At 43.1% G+C, this 24,000-nt stretch overlaps 1 protein-coding gene across 2 annotated transcripts in view; it reads left to right on the forward strand.

Annotated features, from left to right (window-relative positions):
- The window catches only part of LOC115146689 (disintegrin and metalloproteinase domain-containing protein 22-like), a 102,475-nt gene that overhangs the window by 43,656 nt on the left and 34,819 nt on the right, over positions 1-24,000 (forward strand). For both annotated transcript variants that reach the window (XM_065006762.1, XM_065006764.1), the window contains exon 6: positions 16,119-16,182. In XM_065006762.1, coding sequence (XP_064862834.1) covers positions 16,119-16,182 — 64 coding nt within the window. The remainder of the gene's footprint in view (positions 1-16,118; positions 16,183-24,000) is intronic.

Genomic DNA, 24,000 nt, shown 5'->3' on the forward strand with positions numbered 1-24,000 from the left:
TGTGGTTTCCAGTTTGCATAAAGTCCAGTGAGGTTCTTTAAGGGCCGTCGTGGTATCCGCTTGGGGGTATATAGACCACTTTGGCTATTATTGACAAAAATGATCTCAGGAGACAGTACGTTCGGCATTTAATTGTGAGATATTCTAGGTTGGGTAAACCGAAGGACTTGAGTTCCTGTATGTTATCGTAGTTACACCATAAGTCGTTAATCATAAAACATATACCTCCACCGTTCTGCTTCCTGGAGAGATGTTTGTTCCTGTTGGCGCGATGTACTGAGAACCCAACTGGCTTTACAAAGTCAGACAGTATATCTCGCTATGTTTCCGTGAAGCAGAGTATGTTACAATCCCTGATGTCCCTCTGAAAAGCAACTCTCACCTTGAGCTCATCAATTTTATTGTTCAGAGATTGGACATTAGTGAGTAAAATACTCGGACCAGAAGACAGCCTCGAGTACCTCTGCTTCGCCGTTGTTGTTTTGGGTTGGCCTCTGGAAGACGTTTGATTCCTCTGGCGAGAGTAAACAAAGGATCCGCTCCAGGGAAGTCGTAGTTCTGGTCATAATGCTGGAAATTCTGGTGAGTTACCGCCGCTCTAATATCCAATAGTTCTTCCCGGCTGTATGTAATGACACAAAACAGTTCCTGAGCTAATAACATAAAACACAGTACATAAACAAACAAAATACTGCAGAGTTGCTTAAGAGTTAGTCGCGATGCTGCCATCTCCATCGGCGCCATCATCAAGTAGGAAGCGTCTTATCTGGTGAGGTACTGTGGCTAGGACAGGCAAGCCCCATACTATTGTGGAGGACTCAGTTCTTCCTGCTGCCGCGGATATGGCTGGGACAATGCTGGGGGAAAAGGCTAAAAAAAACTATACAGACAAATACTTCATCAAACACTGTTTTACGATGCATCAGTGACATGGCAGGAGATGTTTTGAAACAATTACTGCTTCGCATACAAGCCAGTGAATTCTATGCGTTACAGCTGGATGAGTCAACAGACGTATCCTGGTATATATCCGTTACGTTTATGGGGGGTCAATTAAGGAAGACATCCTCATCTGCAAACCACTGGAAATCAGGACAACAGGAGAGGATATTTTTAAAGTACTGGACAGCTTTGTGACTTCAAATAGACTTTGGTGGTCAAGATGTGTTGGTATCTGTACTGATGGCGCAAAAGCCATGACAGGGAGACATAGTAGAGTGGTAACGCGCGTGCAAGCAGTTGCCCCCAACGCCACTTGGGTACACTGCAGCATCTACCGAGAGGCTCTTGCTGCCGAAGGAAATGCCTGACAGCGCGAAAGATGTTTTGGACACTACAGTGAAAATTGTTAATTTTGTTAAAGCAAGGCCCCTGAACTCTTGTGTATTTTTCGCATTATGCAATGAAATGGGCAGCAACCATGTAACACTTTTACAACATACAGAAATGAGCTGGTTATCAAGGGTTATCAAAGTATTTTTTAATTGAGAGACGAGATTAAAGTTTACTTTACTGACCATCATTTTCACTTGTCCGACCACTTGCATGATGACGAGTTTCTCACACGACTGGCCATCTGGGTGATGTTTTTTCTCGCCTGAATGATCTGAATCTAGGATTACAGGGACTCTCCGCAACGATATTCAATGTGCGGAACAAAATAGAGGCTATGATTAAGAAGTTGGAGCTCTTCTCTGTCTGCATTAACAAGGACAACACACAGGTCTTTCCATCATTGTATGATTCTTTGTGTGCAAAGAACTCAAACTTACGGACGATATCAAATGTGAAATAGCGAAGCACCTGAGTGAGTTGGGTGCACAATTACGCAGGTACTTTCCCGAAACAGACAACACAAACAACTGGATTTGTTCTCCCTTTCATGCCTTGCCTCCAGTCCACTTACCGATATCTGAACAAGAGACCCTCATCAAAATTGCAACAAGCGGTTCTGTGAAAATTGAATTTAATCAGAAGCCACTACCAGATTTCTGGATAGGGCTGCGCTCAGAGTTTCTTGCCTTGGCAAATTGCGCTGTCAAGACACTGATGCCCTTTGCAACCACGTACCTATGTGAGAGTGGATTCTCGGCCCTCACTAGCATGGAAACTAAATACAGGCACAGACTGTGTGTGGAAAATGATTTAAGATTGAGACTCTCCAATACAACCCAACATTGCAGAGTTATGTGCATCCTTTTAAGCACACCCTTCTCATTAACCTGTGGTGAGTTATTCACAATTTTTGATTAACAAATAAGGTTTTATATGTAAGATGGTTAAATAAAGAGCAAAATTACTGATTATTATTATATTATTATTTGTGCCCTGGTCCTATAAGAGCTCTTTGTCACTTCCCACGAGCCGGGTTGTGACAAAAACTCACACTCATTCTTATGTTTAATAAATGTATTGTATAGTGTGAGTGTGGCAGGCTTACAATGATGGCAAAAGGGCTAGAGGGGGTACAGCTGACCCTGGTGCTAGAGAGGGTATGTAGCTGGAGGTTCAATGTTTGAAGTGGTACGGGACTATAAAAAGTTTGGGAACCACTGTTCTAAACCATCCACCATGAGACTCAGATAAAACTGTCCTTCTTGTAGTATTTTATGGTGAAACAAAATGAAAAAGCACATTGTGACAGTGTGACTACTGTGTTACTGTTTACAGACACACATTGTGACAGTGTGACCACTGTGTTACTGTTTACAGACACACATTGTGACAGTGTGACCACTGTGTTACTGTTTACAAACACACATTGTGACAGTGTGACCACTGTGTTACTGTTTACAAACACACATTGTGACAGTGTGACCACTGTGTTACTGTTTACAGACACACATTGTGACAGTGTGACCACTGTGTTACTGTTTACAGACACACATTGTGACAGTGTGACCACTGTGTTACTGTTTACAAACACATTGTGACAGTGTGACCACTGTGTTACTGTTTACAAACACACATTGTGACAGTGTGACCACTGTGTTACTGTTTACAAACACACATTGTGACAGTGTGACCACTGTGTTACTGTTTACAGTAATCCACCATCCTGATCCTTCATCCTGACCACCCTCTCTCTCCTAGCCTGATCCACCATTCTGACCGTTGCGCTCTCATTGTGTGTAAGCTTGCGAGATCAGGATGGTGGATCAGACAATCTGTCTTCTGTCCTGGGTGATATTTAGTCTTCCGTGTGTGCGTGCGCATGTGTGTGTGTGTGTGCGCGCGCATGTGTGTGTGTGCGTGTACGGTCTGGCAGAGACAGTTGGTGCTGAAGGTGAACTCTGTATGTGGAGCATCATCCCAGCCTGGATGTGAGGTGTGTGTGTGTGTGATGTTGACCCTCATTCCTATAGTATACACTTTGACCTGAGCAATCTCCTAAAAAGCTTCTGATAACGTTAATTGATGTCCGCTTCACAGTCGCATGCCAGCCTGCATGCACGCACACGCACCCACACACACACACACACACACACCCCTCAGCTTAGTTTACAGGGACAAGGGGACCTTCACATATATGCTGGATGGGAAATTGTTTTGTGAGTGTTTAAGATGATTGCTGCCCGCAATGACACTACAGAGGACGTTTACCTATCCTTCCTGTGTGTGTGTGTGTGTGTGTGTGTGTGTGTGTGTGTGTGTATGTGTGTTCGTGTGTGTGTTCGTGCGTGTAGTAACCCAGAGTTGCTGTTTTAGACATCCACCTTCTTGTTCACAGTAATACCATATTGTAGATAGTGGAGAACACCCTATCAATATCCAGTCATTGCAGATTGCACCATTTTATGGTCTATATTTGAACTGCCCGAACCAAGACAATATTACAGACTGTTTTCCTTGATGGAGAAAGGCCTAAAGGTGGTGGTTAAGGCTAGTGTTGGTTAGTAGTGTTGGTTAATTGTTTTGGTTAATATTGTTAGTAGTGTTGGTTAATAGTGTTAGTTAATGACTTACATTTTATTTTCGTGTCAAATTGCCAATTGACAACCCATCCCTTATGGGATTAATTGACACATAAACAAACATTACAATAATTTACTGTGGTAATTAAATGATAATACTTCTTCCGGTGTTCTCTGCATTATGCATCGCATAAAGAGTGAAAAAAAAGCAAGGTAAAAATCAATACATAATAGTAAATAAGGTTATCCAAACAATAATTACATCCCTAGAGCAGTAAAATAATATACATACATACATACATACATACATACATACATACATACATACATACATACATACATACATACATACATGCATGCATACATACATACATACATACATACATACATACATACATACATACATACATACATACATACATACATAACATACAGTTGAAGTCGGAAGTTTACATACACTTAGGTTGGAGTCATTAAAACTCGTTTTTCAACCACTCCACAAATTTATTGTTAACAAACTATAGTTTTGCCAAGTCGGTTAGGACATCTACTTTGTGCATGACACAAGTAATTTTTCCAACAATTGTTTAAAGAGAGATTATTTCACTTATTTTTCACTGTATCACAATTCCAGTGGGTCAGAAGTTTACATACACTAAGTTGACTGTGCCTTTAAACAGCTTGGAAAATTCCAGAAAATGATGTCATGGCTTTAGAAGCTTCTGATAGGCTAATTGACATAATTTGAGTCAATTGGAGGTGTACCTGTGGATGTATTTCAAGGCCTACCTTCAAACTCATTGTCTCTTTGCTTGACATTATGGGAAAATCAAAAGAAATCAGCCAAGACCTCAGAAAAATAATTGTAGACCTCCACAAGTCTGGTTCATCTTTGGGAGAAATTTCCAAATGCATTAAGGTACCACGTTCATCTGTACAAAAAATAGTACGCAAGTATAAACACCATGGCACCACACAGCCGTCATACCGCTCAGGAAGGAGACGCATTCTGTCTCCTAGAGATGAACGTACTTTGGTGCGAAAAGTGCAAATCAATCCCAGAACAACAGCAAAGTACCTTGTGAAGATGCTGAAGGAAACAGGTACAAAAGTATCTATATGCACAGTGAAATGAATCCTATATCGACATAACCTGAAAGGCTGCTCAGCAAGGAAGAAGCCACTGCTCCAAAACTGCCATAAAAAAAGCCAGACTACGGTGTGCAACTGCACATGGGGACAAAGATCGTACTTTTTGAAGAAATGTCCTCTGGTCTGATGAAACAAAAATAGAACTGTTTGGCCATCATGACCATCGTTATGTTTGGAGGAAAAAGGGGGAGGGTTGCAAGCCGAAGAACACCATCCCAACCGTGAAGCACGGGGGTGGCATCATTATGTTGTGGGGGTGCTTTGCTGCAGGAGGGACTGGTGCACTTCACAAAATAGATGTCATCATGAGGGGGGAAAATTATGTGAATATATTGAAGCAACATCTCAAGACATCAGTCAGGAAGTTAAAGCTTTGTCGCAAATGGGTCTTCCAAATGGACATTGACCCCGAGCATTCTTCCAAAGTTGTAGCAAAATTGCTCAAGGACAACAAAGGCAAGGTATTGGAGCGGCCATCACAAAGCCCTGACCTCAATCCTATAGAACATTTGTGGGCAGAACTGAAAAAGCGCGTGCGAGCAAGGAGGCCTACAAACCTGACTCAGTTCCACCAGTTCTTTCAGGAGGAATGGTTCAAAATTCACCCAACTTACTTTGGGAAGCTTGTGGAAGGCTACCCGACACGTATGACCCAAGTTCAATAATTTAAAGGCAATGCTACCAAATACTAATTGAGTGTATGTAAATGTCTGACCCACTGGGAATGTGATGAAAGAAATAAAAGCAAAAATGAATCATTCTCTCTACTATTATTCTAACATTTCACATTCTTAAAATAAAGTGGTGATCCTAATTGACCTAAGACAGGGAATTTTTACATGGATTAAATGTCAGGAATTGTGAAAAACTGAGTTTAAATGTATTTGGCTAAGGTGTATGTAAACTTCCGACTGTATACAGATGAATAAATACAGGAAAAAAATAAAAAGTAAACAGAAGTCATTTGAACCCAGTCTGGCACCAAGAGAAGATTCATATGGGAGACAAGCCTACAGTATAGGCAATCTACAGTGGGGCAAAAAAGTATTTAGTCAGCCACCAATTGTGCAAGTTCTCCCACTTAAAAAGATGAGAGAGGCCTGTAATTTTCATCATAGGTACACTTCAACTATGACAGACAAAATGAGAAAAGAAATCCAGAAAATCACATTGTAGGATTTTTAATGAATTTATTTGCAAATTATGGTGGAAAATAAGTATTTGGTCACCTACAAACAAGCAAGATTTCTGGCTCTCACAGACCTGTAACTTCTTCTTTAAGAGGCTCCTCTGTCCTCCACTCGTTACCTGTATTAATGGCACCTGCTTGAACTTGTTATCAGTATAAAAGGCACCTGTCCACAACCTCAAACAGTCACACTCCAAACTCCACTACGGCCAAGACCAAAGAGCTGTCAAAGGACACCAGAAACAAAATTGTAGACTTGCACCAGGCTGGGAAGACTGAATCTGCAATAGGTAAGCAGCTTGGTTTGAAGAAATCAACTGTGTTAGCAATTATTAGGAAATGGAAGACATACAAGACCACTGATAATCTCCCTCGATCTGAGGCTCCATGCAAGATCTCACCCCGTGGGGTCAAAATGATGTATCGTGAGATTTTGAGTGAAAACCTCCTTCTATCAGCAAGGGCATTAAAGATGAAACGTGGCTGGGTCTTTCAGCATGACAATGATCCCAAACACACCGCCCGGGCAACGTAAGAAGCATTTCACGGTCCTGGAGTGGCCTAGCCAGTCTCCAGATCTCAACCCCATAGAAAATCTTTGGAGGGAGTTGAAAGCCCGTGTGGCCCAGCAACAGCCCCAAAACATCACTGCTCTAGAGGAGATCTGAATGGAGGAATGGGCCAAAATACCAGCAACAGTGTGTGAAAACCTTGTGAAGACTTACAGAAAACGTTTGACCTCTGTCATTGCCAACAAAGGGTATATAATAAAGTATTGAGATAAACTTTTGTTATTGACCAAATACTTATTTTCCACCATAATTTGCAAATTAATTCATAAAAAATCCTACAATGTGATTTTCTGGATTTTTTTAAATCATTTTGTCTGTCATCGTTGTAGTGTACCTATGATGAAAATTACAGGCCTCTCTCATCTTTTTAAGTGGAAGAACATGCACAATTGGTGGCTGACTAAATACATTTTTGCCCCACTGTATATACACACATGCCATTTACCACATAGACGCTAAATATTTTTACAATTTAATTATAGGTATCCCCTTTTCTTTTATTTCAGGCTTTATCTAAATATTGCGCAAACGGAAATACGCAATGGACAAAAAACAATTTCACTTTGTCCTCATCACTCAGCCACATAATGCCAAGGAATATCTGATGTGCTTTCTGGAATAAGAGCAAGCATATATCGTGGTAGAAAGGGCAATGGAGGATAAAATGAGTTTCATTCTCTTTTTCTTCGAGGTCACAATAGTTACATAGTCTTTTCTCTTCCATTTCACCACAATACCGACCTGTTTCAGTACGCAGAGGCAATATCCCCGATCTTACTTGTTTCAGTACGCAGTGGCAATATCCCCGATCTTACTTGTTTCAATACGCAGAAGCAATATCCCCGATCTTACCTGTTTCAATACGCAGAGGCAATATCCCCGATCTTACCTGTTTCAATACGCAGAGGCAATATCCCCGATCTTACCTGTTTCAGTACGCAGAGGCAATATCCCTGATCTTCCCTGTTTCAATACGCAGAGGCAATATCCCTGATCTTCCCTGTTTCAATACGCAGAGGCAATATCCCTGATCTTCCCTGTTTCAATACGCAGAGGCAATATCCCTGATCTTACCTGTGCACATAGCGATCTCTTGATTTTAGCTAGGTTATACATAATATATCTCTCACACACAAATTCACCCTTAATCAAACAAAAGGTTTATGATTAACCTTGTATTATTGTTAGTTAGTAGTGTTGGTTAGTAGTGTTAGTTAGTAGTGTTGTTTAGTAGTGTTAGTTAATATTGGTAGTGTTGGTTAGTAGTGTTTGTTAGTACTGTTAGATGTGTTGCTTAGTAGTGTTGGTTATTAGTGTTTGTTACTAGTGTTAGTAGTATTGGTTAGTCGTTTTGGTTAGTAGTGTTGGTTACTAGTGTTACTACAGTTGGTTAGTAGTGTTGGTTAGTAGTGTTGGTTACTAGTGGTAGTGTTGGTTTGTAGTGTTGGTTACTAGTGTTAGTAGTGTTGGTTACTAGTGGTAGTGTTGGTTACTAGTGTTAGTCGTGTTGGTTAGAAGTGTTGGTTTGAAGTGTTGGTTACTAGTGTTAGTAGTGTTGGTTAGTAGTGTTGGTTAGAAGTGTTGGTTACTAGTGTTAGTAGTGTTGGCTAGTAGTGTTACTAGTGTTAGTTACTAGTAGTTCACCTGATTTAGAATTCCTCACAATCAAATGTAGACCGCATTCTTTATTTAACTCTTTGCAAACTGGAAACCATTTATCCGGAGGCTGCATTCATTGTAGCTGGGGATTTTAACAAAGCTAATCTGAAAACAAGACTCCCTAAATTTTATCAGCATATCGATTGCGCAACCAGGGGTGGTAAAACCTTGGATCATTGTTACTCTAACTTCCGCGACGCATATAAGGCCCTGCCCCGCCCCCCTTTCGGAAAAGCTGACCACGACTCCATTTTGCTGATCCCTGCCTACAGGCAGAAACTAAAACAAGAGGCTCCCACGCTGAGGTCTGTCCAACGCTGGTCAGACCAAGCTGACTCCACACTCCAAGACTGCTTCTATCACGTGGACTGGGACATGTTTCGTATTGCGTCAGATAAAAATATTGACGAATACGCTGATTCGGTGTGCGAGTTCATTAGAACGTGCGTCGAAGATGTCGTTCCCATAGCAACGATAAAAACATTCCCTAACCAGAAACCGTGGATTGATGGCAGCATTCGCGTGAAACTGAAAGCGCGAACCACTGCTTTTAATCAGGGCAAGGTGACCGGAAACATGACAGAATATAAACAATGCAGCTATTCCCTCCGCAAGGCTATTAAACAAGCTAAGCGTCAGTACAGAGACAAAGTGGAATCTCAATTCAATGGCTCAGACACAAGAGGCATGTGGCAGGGTCTACAGTCAATCACGGACTACAAGAAGAAACCCAGCCCAGTCACGGACCAGGATGTCTTGCTCCCAGGCAGACTAAATAACTTTTTTGCCCGCTTTGAGGACAATACAGTGCCACTGACACGGCCTGCAACGAAAACATGCGGTCTCTCCTTCACTGCAGCCGAGGTGAGTAAGACATTTAAACGTGTTAACCCTCGCAAGGCTGCAGGCCCAGACGGCATCCCCAGCCGCGCCCTCAGAGCATGCGCAGACCAGCTGGCCGGTGTGTTTACGGACATATTCATTCAATCCCTATACCAGTCTGCTGTTCCCACATGCTTCAAGAGGGCCACCATTGTTCCTGTTCCCAAGAAAGCTAAGGTAACTGAGCTAAACGACTACCGCCCGTAGCACTCACTTCCGTCATCATGAAGTGCTTTGAGAGACTAGTCAAGGACCATATCACCTCCACCCTACCTGACACCCTAGACCCACTCCAATTTGCTTACCGCCCAAATAGGTCCACAGACGATGCAATCTCAACCACACTGCACACTGCCCTAACCCACCTGGACAAGAGGAATACCTATGTGAGAATGCTGTTCATCGACTACAGCTCGGCATTCAACACCATAGTACCCTCCAAGCTCGTCATCAAGCTCGAGACCCTGGGTCTCGGCCCCGCCCTGTGCAACTGGGTACTGGACTTCCTGACGGGCCGCCCCCAGGTGGTGAGGGTAGGCAACAACATCTCCTCCCCGCTGATCCTCAACACGGGGCCCCACAAGGGTGCGTTCTGAGCCCTCTCCTGTACTCCCTGTTCACCCACGACTGCGTGGCCACGCACACCTCCAACTCAATCATCAAGTTTGCGGACGACACAACAGTGGTAGGCTTGATTACCAACAACGACGAGACGGCCTACAGGGAGGAGGTGAGGGCCCTCGGAGTGTGGTGTCAGGAAAATAACCTCACACTCAACGTCAACAAAACTAAGGAGATGATTGTGGACTTCAGGAAACAGCAGAGGGAACACCCCCCTATCCACATTGATGGAACAGTAGTGGAGAGGGTAGCAAGTTTTAAGTTCCTCGGCATACACATCACAGACAAACTGAATTGGTCCACTCACACTGACAGCGTCGTGAAGAAGGCGCAGCAGCGCCTCTTCAACCTCAGGAGGCTGAAGAAATTAGGCTTGTCACCAAAAACACTCACAAACTTCTACAGATGCACAATCGAGAGCATCCTGGCGGGCTGTATCACCGCCTGGTACGGCAACTGCTCCGCCCTCAACCGTAAGGCTCTCCAGAGGGTAGTGAGGTCTGCACAACGCATCACCGGGGGCAAACTACCTGCCCTCCAGGACACCTACACCACCCGATGTTACAGGAAGGCCATAAAGATCATCAAGGACATCAACCACCGAACCACTGCCTGTTCACCCCGCTATCATCCAGAAGGCGAGGTCAGTACAGGTGCATCAAAGCTGGGACCGAGAGACTGAAAAACAGCTTCTATCTCAAGGCCATCAGACTGTTAAACAGCCACCACTAACATTGAGTGGCTGCTGCCAACACACTGTCATTGACACTGACCCAACTCCAGCCACTTTAATAATGGGAATTGATGGGAAATGATGTAAATATATCACTAGCCACTTTAAACAATGCTACCTTATATAATGTTACTTACCCTACATTATTCATCTCATATGCATACGTATATACTGTACTCTACATCATCGACTGCATCCTTATGTAATACATGTATCACTAGCCACTTTAACTATGCCACTTTGTTTACTTTGTCTACATACTCATCTCATATGTATATACTGTACTCGATACCATCTACTGTATGCTGCTCTGTACCATCACTCATTCATATATTACATATTCTTTATCCCCTTACACTGTGTATAAGACAGTAGTTTTGGAATTGTTAGTTAGATTACTTGTTGGTTATCACTGCATTGTCGGAACTAGAAGCACAAGCATTTCGCTACACTCGCATTAACATCTGCTAACCATGTGTATGTGACAAATCAAATTTGATTTGATTTGATTTGATTTAGTGGTAGTGTCGGTTTGTAGTGTTGGTTAGTCGTGATGGTTAGAAGTGTTGGTTACTAGTGTTAGTAGTGTTGGTTAGTAGTGTTGGTTAGTAGTGTTGGTTAGAAGTGTTGGTTACTAGTGTTAGAAGTGTTGGTTACTAGTGTTAGTAGTGTTGGTTACTAGTGTTAGTAGTGTTGGTTAGAAGTGTTGGTTACTAGTGTTAGTAGTGTTGGTTATTAGTGTTAGTAGTGTTGGTTAGAAGTGTTGGTTACTAGTGTTAGTAGTGTTGGGTAGTAGTGTTGGTTAGAAGTGTTGGTTACTAGTGTTAGTAGTGTTGGTTACTAGTGTTAATAGTGTTGGTTAGAAGTGTTGGTTACTAGAGTTAGTAGTGTTGGTTAGTAATGTTGGCTAGTAGTGTTAGTTACTAGTGGTAGTGTTGGTTTGTAGTGTTGGTTATAAGTGTTAGTAGTGTTTGTTAGTAGTGTTCATTAGAAGTGTTGGTTACTAGTGTTCATAGTGTTGGTTAGTAGTGCTGGTTAGAAGTGTTGGTTACTAGTGTTAGTAGTGTTGGTTAGTAGTGTTGGTTACTAGTGTTAGTAGTGTTGGTTAGTAGTGTTGGTTACTAGTGTTAGTAGTGTTGGTTAGTAGTGTTGGCTGGTAGTGTTACTAGTGTTAGTTACTAGTGGTAGTGTTGGTTACTAGTGGTAGTGTTGGTTAGTAGTGTTGGTTACTAGTGTTAGTAGTGTTGGTTAGTAGTGTTGGTTAGAAGTGTTGGTTACTAGTGTTAGTAGTGTTGGTTAGTAGTGTTGGCTGGTAGTGTTACTAGTGTTAGTTACTAGTGGTAGTGTTGGTTACTAGTGGTAGTGTTGGTTAGAAGTGTTGGTTAGTCATGTTAGTAGTGTTAGTTACTAGTCTTAGTAGTGTTGGTTAGTAGTGTTGGTTAGTAGTGTTAGTAGTGTTGGTTACTAGTGTTGGTAATGTTAGTTATTAGTGTTGGTAATTAGTGTTTGTTACTAGTGTTAGTAGTATTGTTTAGTAGTTTTGGTTAGTAGTGTTGGTTACTAGTGTTACTAGTGTTGGTTAGTAGTGTTGGTTAGTAGTGTTAGTTACTAGTGGTAGTGTTGGTTACTAGTGTTAGTAGTGTTGGTTAGTAGTGTTGGTTACTGGTGTTAGTAGTGTTGGTTAGTAGTGTTAGAAGTGTTGGTTACTAGTGTTAGTAGTGTTGGTTACTAGTGTTAGTAGTGTTGGTTAGAAGTGTTGGTTACTAGTGTTAGTAGTGTTGGTTAGTAGTGTTGGTTAGTAGTGTTAGTTAGAAGTGTTGTTTACTAGTGTTAGTAGTATTGGTTAGAAGTGTTGGCTGGTAGTGTTACTAGTGTTAGTTACTAGTGGTAGTGTTGGTTACTAGTGGTAGTGTTGGTTAGTAGTGTTGGTTACTAGTGTTAGTAGTGTTGGTTAGTAGTGTTGGTTAGAAGTGTTGGTTACTAGTGTTAGTAGTGTTGGTTAGTAGTGTTGGCTGGTAGTGTTACTAGTGTTAGTTACTAGTGGTAGTGTTGGTTACTAGTGGTAGTGTTGGTTAGAAGTGTTGGTTAGTCATGTTAGTAGTGTTAGTTACTAGTCTTAGTAGTGTTGGTTAGTAGTGTTGGTTAGTAGTGTTAGTAGTGTTGGTTACTAGTGTTGGTAATGTTAGTTATTAGTGTTGGTAATTAGTGTTTGTTACTAGTGTTAGTAGTATTGTTTAGTAGTTTTGGTTAGTAGTGTTGGTTACTAGTGTTACTAGTGTTGGTTAGTAGTGTTGGTTAGTAGTGTTAGTTACTAGTGGTAGTGTTGGTTACTAGTGTTAGTAGTGTTGGTTAGTAGTGTTGGTTACTGGTGTTAGTAGTGTTGGTTAGTAGTGTTAGAAGTGTTGGTTACTAGTGTTAGTAGTGTTGGTTACTAGTGTTAGTAGTGTTGGTTAGAAGTGTTGGTTACTAGTGTTAGTAGTGTTGGTTAGTAGTGTTGGTTAGTAGTGTTAGTTAGAAGTGTTGTTTACTAGTGTTAGTAGTATTGGTTAGAAGTGTTGGTTACTAGTGTTAGTAGTGTTGGGTAGTAGTGTTGGTTAGAAGTGTTGGTTACTAGTGTTAGTAGTGTTGGTTACTAGTGTTAGTAGTGTTGGTTAGAAGTGTTGGTTACTAGTGTTAGTAGTGTTGGTTAGTAATGTTGGCTAGTAGTGTTACTAGTGTTAGTTACTAGTGGTAGTGTTGGTTAGAAGTGTTGGTTACTAGTGTTAGTAGTGTTGGTTAGTAGTGCTGGTTAGAAGTGTTGGTTACTAGTGTTAGTAGTGTTGGTTAGTAGTGTTGGTTACTAGTGTTAGTAGTGTTGGTTACTAGTGTTAGTAGTGTTGGTTAGTAGTGTTGGTTACTAGTGTTAGTAGTGTTGGTTAGTAGTGTTGGTTAGTAGTGTTGGTTACTAGTGTTAGTAGTGTTAGTTAGTAGTGTTGGTTAGAAGTGTTTGTTACTAGTGTTAGTAGTGCTGGTTAGTAGTGTTGGCTGGTAGTGTTACTAGTGTTAGTTACTAGTGGTAGCGTTGGTTACTAGTGGTAGTGTTGGTTAGAAGTGTTGGTTAGTCATGTTAGTAGTGTTAGTTACTAGTCTTAGTAGTGTTGGTTAGTAGTGTTGGTTAGTAGTGTTAGTAGTGTTGGTAACTAGTGTTGGTTAGTAGTGTTTGTAATGTTAGTTATTAGTGTTGGTTATTAGTGTTTGTTACTAGTGTTAGTAGTATTGTTTAGTAGTTTTGGTTAGTAGTGTTGGTTACTAGTGTTACTAGTGTTGGTTAGTAGTGTTGGTTAGTAGTGTTAGTTACTAGTGGTAGTGTTGGTTACTAGTGTTAGTAGTGTTGGTTAGTAGTGTTGGTTACTGGTGTTAGTAGTGTTGGTTAGTAGTGTTAGAAGTGTTGGTTACTAGTGTTAGTAGTGTTGGTTACTAGTGTTAGTAGTGTTGGTTAGAAGTGTTGGTTACTAGTGTTAGTAGTGTTGGTTAGTAATGTTGGCTAGTAGTGTTACTAGTGTTAGTTACTAGTGGTAGTGTTGGTTAGAAGTGTTGGTTACTAGTGTTAGTAGTGTTGGTTAGTAGTGCTGGTTAGAAGTGTTGGTTACTAGTGTTAGTAGTGTTGGTTAGTAGTGTTGGTTACTAGTGTTAGTAGTGTTGGTTAGTAGTGTTGGTTAGTAGTGTTGGTTACTAGTGTTAGTAGTGTTAGTTAGTAGTGTTGGTTAGAAGTGTTTGTTACTAGTGTTAGTAGTGCTGGTTAGTAGTGTTGGCTGGTAGTGTTACTAGTGTTAGTTACTAGTGGTAGCGTTGGTTACTAGTGGTAGTGTTGGTTAGAAGTGTTGGTTAGTCATGTTAGTAGTGTTAGTTACTAGTCTTAGTAGTGTTGGTTAGTAGTGTTGGTTAGTAGTGTTAGTAGTGTTGGTAACTAGTGTTGGTTAGTAGTGTTTGTAATGTTAGTTATTAGTGTTGGTTATTAGTGTTTGTTACTAGTGTTAGTAGTATTGTTTAGTAGTTTTGGTTAGTAGTGTTGGTTACTAGTGTTACTACTGTTGGTTAGTAGTGTTGGTTACTAGTGTTACTACTGTTGGTTAGTAGTGTTGGTTAGTAGTGTTAGTTAATAGTGGTAGTGTTGGTTTGTAGTGTTGGTTACTAGTGTTAGTAGTGTTGGTTTGTAGTGTTGGTTAAAAGTGTTGGTTACTAGTGTTAATAGTGTTGGTTAGAAGTGTTGGTTACTAGTGTTAGTAGTGTTGGTTACTAGTGTTAGTAGTGTTGGGTAGTAGTGTTGGTTAGAAGTGTTGGTTCTAGTGTTAGTAATGTTGGTTAGAAGTGATGGTTACTAGTGTTAGTAGTGTTGATTAGTAATGTTGGCTAGTAGTGTTACTAGTGTTAGTTACTAGTGGTAGTGTTGGTCACTAGTGGTAGTGTTGGTGTGTAGTGTTGGTTAGAAGTGTTGGTTAGTCGTGTTAGTAGTGTTATTTACTAGTTTTAGTAGTGTTGGTTATAAGTGTTAGTAGTGTTGGTTACTAGTGTTAGTAGTGTTGGTTAGTAGTGTCCGTTAGAAATGTTGGTTACTTGTGTTCATAGTGTTGGTTAGTAGTGCTGGTTAGAAGTGTTGGATACTAGTGTTAGTAGTGTTGGTTAGAAGTGTTGGTTACTAGTGTTAGTAGTGTTGGCTAGTAGTGTTACTAGTGTTAGTTACTAGTGGTAGTGTTGGTTACTAGTGGTAGTGTTGGTGTGTAGTGTTGGTTAGAAGTGTTGGTTAGTAGTGTTAGTAGTGTTATTTACTAGTCTTAGTAGTGTTGGTTAGTAGTGTTGGTTAGTAGTGTTAGTAGTGTTGGTTACTAGTGTTGGTTAGTAGTGTTTGTAATGTTAGTTATTAGTGTTGGTTAGTAGTGTTCTTTACTAGTGTAAGTAGTGTTGGTTACTAGTGTTAGTTAGTAGTGTTAGTTATGGAGAGGAGGCTCATTTACAACAGACCTGCAGTGTTTTTATGTCCTGACATGTACCAGTATAAACATGTACCAGTATAAACAACCCATAGACATGTACCAATATAAACCATCCATGGACAGGTACCAGTATAAACCATCCATAGACAGGTACCAGTTTAAACCACCCATAGACATGTACCAGTATAAACCATCCATAGACATGTACAAGTATAAATCATCCATAGACATGTACCAGTGTAAACAACCCATAGACATGTACCAGTATAAACCATCCATAGACACCTATTCCTCTTAGTGCCGTTACAGGCACACACAGTCCTCATCAGTTACTGTAGAGAAGAGAGAGAGTGCTGGCATCCATCTTGTTTACGTCTGCAATGGCTGGCGGTCATATTGATCTCTCTTTTTCTCTCTCTCTGTCAGTGGGATGTTCTTTGATGGGAATCACACCTACATGATCGAGCCTGGAGGAAAGGACCACATCAGCGTGAGTACCTCGGCTAAGCCTGGCTTTGGCCATCCATTCACACATGCGCACGCACTCACGTACACACTCACACACACTGTGTAATGGTAGTCGTCTGGACTGAATGGGACTAGAAGCTCTTGCAGACCGGACCGTGAATGCAGATCACAAAGCACACTACCCTTACGTTACACATCCCATAATTAACATTGACTTCAGAGTAGAGAGATTTTCCACTAGGACAGAGCAGAGCTGACTAGCCAGTTAGTTCATGAGGAATAGAGAGTGATATTATTAAGCAATAAGGCATAAAGGGGTGTGATATATGGCCAATATACCACGACTAAGTGATGTTCTTAGGCACGATGCATTGCGGAGTACAGCCTGGATACAGCCCTTAGCCGTGATATATTTGCCATATACCACAAACCCCTGAGGTGGCTTATTGCTATTATAAACTGGTTATCAATGTAATTACGGCAGGAAAAATACATGTTTTGTCATACCCGTGCAATACGGTCTGATATACCACGGCTGTCAGCCAATCAGCATTCAGGACTCTAACCACCCAGTTTATAATACAGTATATGTTTGTATTTATGAGGGAGAGCTGATGGTTTAAAGCAACATCTGTCGCCCTGAGAGAAAAGACCAAGCTCTGATTCTGATGTGTTGATGTGAGAGACACTTTATCTTCTGTGTCTGTGTTTAGGGTGGAGGTCATCAGGAAGGGAAGAAGGTATATTAGTTTGTGTGCAGTGTGTGTGCAGTGTTTCTCCTAGGATTCTTTTCAGACGTGGTGGCAAGGGTAGGGGGGATGAATTACTACTAGCGTTAGCGCAATGACATGCTAGCTGTTCCCATAGACATCCAGTCATTGAGCCAACAACTATCAATTTAAAAATGCATCTTGGCAGAAATATATAAATAAATAATGGTGTGTGTGTGCGTGTGTGCGTGCATGTCGTATGTGTGTGTGTGTGTGCGCGTGTGTCTGTATTTGTTTGTGTCTGTATGTACAGTGGGGCAAAAAACGTATTTAGTCAGCCACCAATTGTGCAAGTTCTCCCACTTAAAAAGATGAGAGAGGCCTGTAATTTTCATCATAGGTACACTTCAACTATGACAGACAAAATTAGAAAGAAAATCCAGAAAATCACATTGTAAGATTTTTTATGAATTTATTTGCAAATTATGGTGGAAAATAAGTATTTGGTCACCTACAAACAAGCAAGATTTCTGGCTCTCACAGACCTGTAACTTCTTCTTTAAGAGGTTCCCCTGTCCTCCACTCGTTACCTGTATTAATGGCACCTGTTTGAACTTGTTATCAGTATAAAAGACACCTGTCCACAACCTCAAACAGTCACACTCAAAACTCCACTATGGCCAAGACCAAAGAGCTGTCAAAGGACACCAGAAACAAAATTGTAGACCTGCACCAGGCTGGGAAGACTGAATCTGCAATAGGTAAGCAGCTTGGTTTGAAGAAATCAACTGTGTGAGCAATTATTAGGAAATGGAAGACATACAAGACCACTGATAATCTCCCTCGATCTGGGGCTCCACGGAAGATCTCACCCCGTGGGGTCAAAATGATCACAAGAACGGTGAGCAAAAATCCCAGAACCACACGGGGTGACCTAGTGAATGACCTGCAGAGAGCTGGGACCAAAGTAACAAAGCCTACCATCAGTAACACACTACGCCACCAGGGACTCAAATCCTGCAGTGCCAGACGTGTCCCCCTGCTTAAGCCAGTACATGTCCAGGCCCGTCTGAAGTTTGCTAGAGAGCATTTGGATGATCCAGAAGAAGATTGGGAGAATGTCATATGGTCAGATGAAACCAAAATAGAACTTTCTGGTAAAAACTCAACTCGTCATGTTTGGAGGACAAAGAATGCTGAGTTGCATCCAAAGAACACCATACCTACTGTGAAGCATGGGGGTGGAAACATCATGCTTTGGGGCTGTTTTTCTGCAAACATTTACATTTAAGTCATTTAGCAGACGCAAAGGGACCAGGACGACTGATCCATGTAAAGGAAAGAATGAATGGGGCCATGTATTGTGAGATTTTGAGTGAAAACCTCCTTCCATCAGCAAGGGCATTGAAGATGAAACGTGGCTGGGTCTTTCAGCATGACAATGATCCCAAACACACCGCCTGGGCAACGAAGGAGTGGCTTTGTAAGAAGCATTTCAAGGTCCTGGAGTGGCCTAGCCAGTCTCCAGATCTCAACCCCATAGAAAATCTTTGGAGGGAGTTGAAAGTCTGTGTTGCTCAGCAACATCACTGATCTAGACCATAATTTGCAAATAAATTCATAAAAAATCCTACAATGTGATTTTCTGGATTTTCTTCCCTCATTTTGTCTGTTATAGTTGAAGTGTACCTATGATGAAAATTACAGGCCTCTCTCATCTTTATAAGTGGGAGAACTTGCACAATTGGTGGCTGACTAAATACTTTTTTGCCCCACTGTATGAGTGTGTGTGTGCGTGTGTCTGTATTTGTGTGTGTGTGAACAAGCCGCCTTCTTAAAATGCATATCCATCTGACAGGTTTACCACCTTATGGTGGAGAGAAGAGGAGAGAGAGGAGAGGGGAGAGAGAGGAGAGGGGAGAGAGAGAGAGAGGGGAGAGAGAGAAGAGAGTGAGAGAGAGAGAGAGAGAGAGAGAGCGAGAGAGAGGGGAGAGAGAGGAGAGAGGAGAGCATAAAATGAGAAGAAGGATGTGAAATGAGTCAGGGAGAAGGAGGGAAGAATAGAGAAAAAGGGAGAGAGGAATGGATAGAGACAGTGGGAGTGAGGGAGAGAGGATTGGACAGAGACAGTGGGAGTGAGGGAGAAAAGAATGAACAGAGAGAGTGGGAATGAGGGAGAGAGGAATGGACATGAGACAGTGGGAGTGAGGGAGAGAGGAATGGACAGAGACAGTGGGAGTGAGGGAGAGGAATAGACAGAGACAGTGGGAGTGGGAGTGAGGGAGAATGAGGGGGTGAGAGAGAAACAGAAATGAACAACACTGGGAGCCTGTGGCTTTGTGGCATCTGTTTTAGCAGCCTCCTTCATCCTTCCCTCCCTATCTTCCTCTCCTTCTCTCCCTCTGTCATTCCTCTGTAGTCTTCCTGGAGGAACGGAATTATTGAAGCAAGGGAGTGAGTGGGAGAACGAGGGAAAATTGCACTCCAAGATCTCTTAACTCAGAAAATCTCTGCAGCGCTCTGCTCGACACACACACACACACACACACACACAGTGTGGCATCTATAAGTTGTTAGCCGTTAGCATCCTGGCTCCAGGAAAAGGCCATGCTGTGCTGCTGTCAAGCCCAGTGTTGGCCGTCAGTTTCTGGGATTAGAGCTGCTGATACGCCTGCCTTCTTGGGGCTACTCTCTCTCTCTCTCTCTGACAGTCTGCTTGGTGTGCAGTTCATTCTAAGAGGCTTGTCACACAGACACACAGATGCCTGCTGGAAAGATCAAGTAGTGGCCTCCCTGCCCTGCATGCCAAGTGTGATACTCACACACACTCACCCACAGACACACACACACAGCTGTACTTGCATCCTCTCTGCAGTGTTCTGTTTGTACACCCTCTGTCAGCAGACATTGTTTTTAAAGTTTTTTTTTTGCGTTTCCCTTCACCCTGCTTCAGTGTGTGTGTGTGTGTGTGTGTGTGTGTGTGTTCTCAGATGCTCTCAGGCAGTAGTGTTAGGTAAACATACCCCACAGCTCTCTCTGTGTGCCTGTCTGTCAGCCAGTCTGTTTTAGAATAAAGTATTTACACAACTGTCAGTCAATCTAGTTTACAGAGTTCTTCACAAAATAATGGTAGACCCAGACACATCTAAAACCCAGACGTGTTCACACAAATAGCAAGCGAAAAAACAGCTTCCAAGCTGACGCCTGGCTGATCCGGTGATATGAGCCGGTTGGATGTGACTTTTACGGCATGGCAGTTTGGGTGTGTGTGTGTGTGTGTGTGTGGCGGCATAACTCCTGTCTGCCATATGGCTAATCCATCTGCCCTCCTTCAGCCTGGACAGAACCACCAAGCCAGGCAGCAGGAAGGCAGCCAAGAGGAACCAGGGAGCCAGGCAGTAGGAAGGCAGCCAAGAGGAACCAGAACCAGGGAGCCAGGCAGTAGGAAGGCAGCCAAGAGGAACCAGAACCAGGGAGCCAGGCAGCAGGAAGGGAGCCAAGAGTTACCAGAAGCAGGGAGCCAGCCAGTAGGAAGGCAGTCTAGAGGAGCCAGAACCAAGGAGCCAAAAGTAACCAGAAGCAGGGAGCCAGCCAGTAGGAAGGCAGCCAAGAGGAGCTAGAACCAGGGAGCCAGGCAGCAGGAAGGGAGCCAAGAGGAGCCAGAACCAGGGAGCTAGCCAGTAAGAAGGGAGCCAAGAGGGACCAGAACCAGGGAGCCAGGCAGCAGGAAGGCAGCCAAGAGGAACCAGGCAGCAGGAAGGGAGCCAAGAGGCTGACTAACATGGCTCTATGTGGGCAGGATGTTGGGACTGGGATTCTGGGATCGGTTCTCTGCAAGATGCTGCTGAATAATCTGTGTTTGTGTGTGTGTGTGTTTGTTTGTGTGTGTGTAGGAGGGAGTTTATGCTGAGCTGTCTTTGTACAGAACACCATATGTCTGTGTTGTGCCACCCCCTGCCCTGCCCCCACCTGCACCACCCTGCACTGCCTGTCTCAATAAAATAGGGATGTTATTATAGGGAATATGAATTAAAGCTTCCATGTTTGGGCACTCCTCTCCTTTGCATAGAAATATGATTAACAGAATGTTTAGACATGGTTGTTTCTCCCTTGTGATACTTCATGGGTGCACCGTAATGGTGTCTGTCTGGATTGTGTACATCTTTGGGCTGTTAGTACTCAGAGCACATAGAAAGGTTGTGGTGATCAGCATCACAGAATGTAACATTCCAAAAACAGCCCTTCCTGGATGGTGGATTGGCTGGCTTACAAAGAACCAGTCATCTCAATGGGGATACTCAGTGGATTCCCTCTCTGTACCCATGACTTTCCAGACTACCCAGTCCCTCAGGCTGTGCTGGGGCCAGGGCTGGTTGGGGAGGTGTGGGGGATGGCGCTGGATGGAGATGTGGTGGTGAGGTGGAGGGTGTGAAGACGGGGGGGGTGAAGCTGATAGCCTATGAATGTGCAGGCTTGGAGGGTAGTGGTGGTGAGGGGGGTTGAGGACTAGGGGGAACCTTTGTGGCCTTTATCCAACCCCCATTCATGCACTCTAATGCAACACAAGCACACACACACACACAGGGCAAATCCTTGGAACTCCTAAGCCTGAATGAAAGGGGTGCTGCCCCCCCACCCCCCACTCTATATTAATTCATCCGAGATACGGTCTCCCCCATCAACCCAGGCCACGCCCTGTTCTTTTGTCCAAGGACATCTGAGCCCATCTGTGTGAGACCATAATCCTACTCACGACACACACCCCGTGGCTGCCTGTGTATGTGTGTGTGTGTGTTTGTAGGCAGTTGTCCCCCCAAACTGCTATCCAGCTTACCAAAAAGGGATTCATCAGGAAACAAAGACAATTGGACAAGAGAATCTCATTTGAGATGACTGTTTCTTAACAAAGTCCAAACATTAACCAGCATATTCATGTGTACAAAACATTATTCTACATAGCTCACATATTCTGAAATGAAACTGCATATTAATACACTGCTCAAAAAAATAAAGGGATCACTAAAATAACACATCCTAGATCTGAATGAATGAAATATTCTTATTAAGTACTTTTTTCTTTACATAGTTGAATGTGCTGACAACAAAATCACACAAAACTATCAATGGAAATCACATTTATCAACCCATGGAGGTCTGGATTTGGAGTCACACTCAAAATTAAAGTGGGAAACCACACTACAGGCTGATCCAACTTTGATGTAATGTCCTTAAAACAAGTCAAAATGAGGCTCAGTAGTGTGTGTGGCCTCCACGTGCCTGTATGACCTCCCTTCAACGCCTGGGCATGCTCCTGATGAGGTGGCGGATGGTCTCCTGAGGGATCTCCTCCCAAACCTGGACTAAAGCATCCACCAACTCCTGGACAGTCTGTGGTGCAACGTGGCGTTGGTGGATGGAGCGAGACATAATGTCCCAGATGTGCTTAATTGGATTCAGGTCTGGGGAACGGGCGGACCAGTCCATAGCATCAATGCCTTCCTCTTGCAGGAACTGCTGACACACTCCAGCCACATGAGGTCTAGCATTGTCTTGCATTAGGAGGAACCCAGGGCCAACCGCACCAGCATATGGTCTCACAAGGGGTCTGAGGATCTCATCTCTGTACCTAATGGCAGTCAGGCTACCTCTGGCGAGCACATGGAGGGCTGTGCGGCCCCCCTAAGAAATGCCACCCCACACCATGACTGATCCACCGCCAAACCGGTCATGCTGGAGGATGTTGCAGGCAGCAGAACGTTCTCCACGGCGTCTCCAGACTCTGTCACGTCTGTCACATGTGCTCAGTGTGAACCTGCTTTCATCTGTGAAGAGCACAGGGCGCCAGTGGCGAATTTGCCAATCTTGGTATTCTCTGGAAAATGCTAAACGTCCTGCACGGTGTTGGGCTGTAAGCACAACCCCCACCTGTGGACGTCAGGCCCTCATACCACCCTCATTGAGTCTGTTTCTGACCGTTTGAGCAGACACATGCACATTTGTGGCCTGCTGGAGGTCATTTTGCAGGCCTCTGGCAGTGCTCCTACTGCTCCTCCTTGCACAAAGGCGGAGGTAGCGGTCCTGCTGCTGGGTTGTTGCCCTCCTACGGCCTCCTCCACGTCTCCTGATGTACTGGCCTGTCTCCTGGTAGCGCCTCCATGCTCTGGACACTACGCTGACAGACACAGCAAACCTTCTTGCCACAGCTCGCATTGATGTCCCATCCTGGATAAGCTGCACTACCTGAGCCACTTGTGTGGGTTGTAGACTCTGTCTCATGCTACCACTAGAGTGAAAGCACCGCCAGCATTCAAAAGTGACCAAAACATCAGCCAGGAAGCATAGGAACTGAGAAGTGGTCTGTGGTCACCACCTGCAGAACCACTCCTTTATTGGGGATGTCTTGCTAATTGCCTATAATTTCCACCTGTTGTCTATTCCATTTGCACAACAGCATGTGAAATTTATTGTCAATCAGTGTTGCTTCCTAAGTGGACAGTTTGATTTCACAGAAGTGTGATTGACTTGGAGTTACATTGTGTTGTTTAAGTGTTCCCTTTATTTTTTTGAGCAGTGTATATACACATGTATCATGAAACAGAATAATAAAGAACAGACATGATACAGATTAAACTGTCAGTTCTGTTCTGTATAGAAATCTACCATTACATTGACATGAACTGCAGCATTTAAGTTTGCGATCCACCACTAATCACATTGGCAACATGAAAGAGTGAGATTAAACAGAGTACTGGTTGGTGTGAAGATTGTCTGTGGTGGGATGATGAGAGATGGTGTCTGTCCTTAGGGGGGTTTGTGACACACATCAAAGACTGTAACACAATGGAGAGAGCTCACTCATCAAAGACTGTATATGATGATAGAGTTAGCTCACTGCCTGGTTGATTCTGCCTGCACTGATGTGGAGGAAGCTGTTCTCTATGGACAAAGGCTGAGTTGGTTTAGGCCTCCCTGTGTGTGAGTGCTCCCAAGAGGTCTGGACCTTTATGGCAGACCTTCAGAGCATGGTTGCTGGTTCAAGCCCATTTAAATAGTACTGGTGTAGTTTGTTCATACTGTTATTACACCGTGTTCTATTCAGGCCCAGTCCCTAAAGGAAACACCATGTTATC

Source organism: Oncorhynchus nerka, linkage group LG3 (genome assembly GCF_034236695.1).
Source record: "Oncorhynchus nerka isolate Pitt River linkage group LG3, Oner_Uvic_2.0, whole genome shotgun sequence".
NCBI classification, from domain to species: domain Eukaryota; kingdom Metazoa; phylum Chordata; class Actinopteri; order Salmoniformes; family Salmonidae; genus Oncorhynchus; species Oncorhynchus nerka.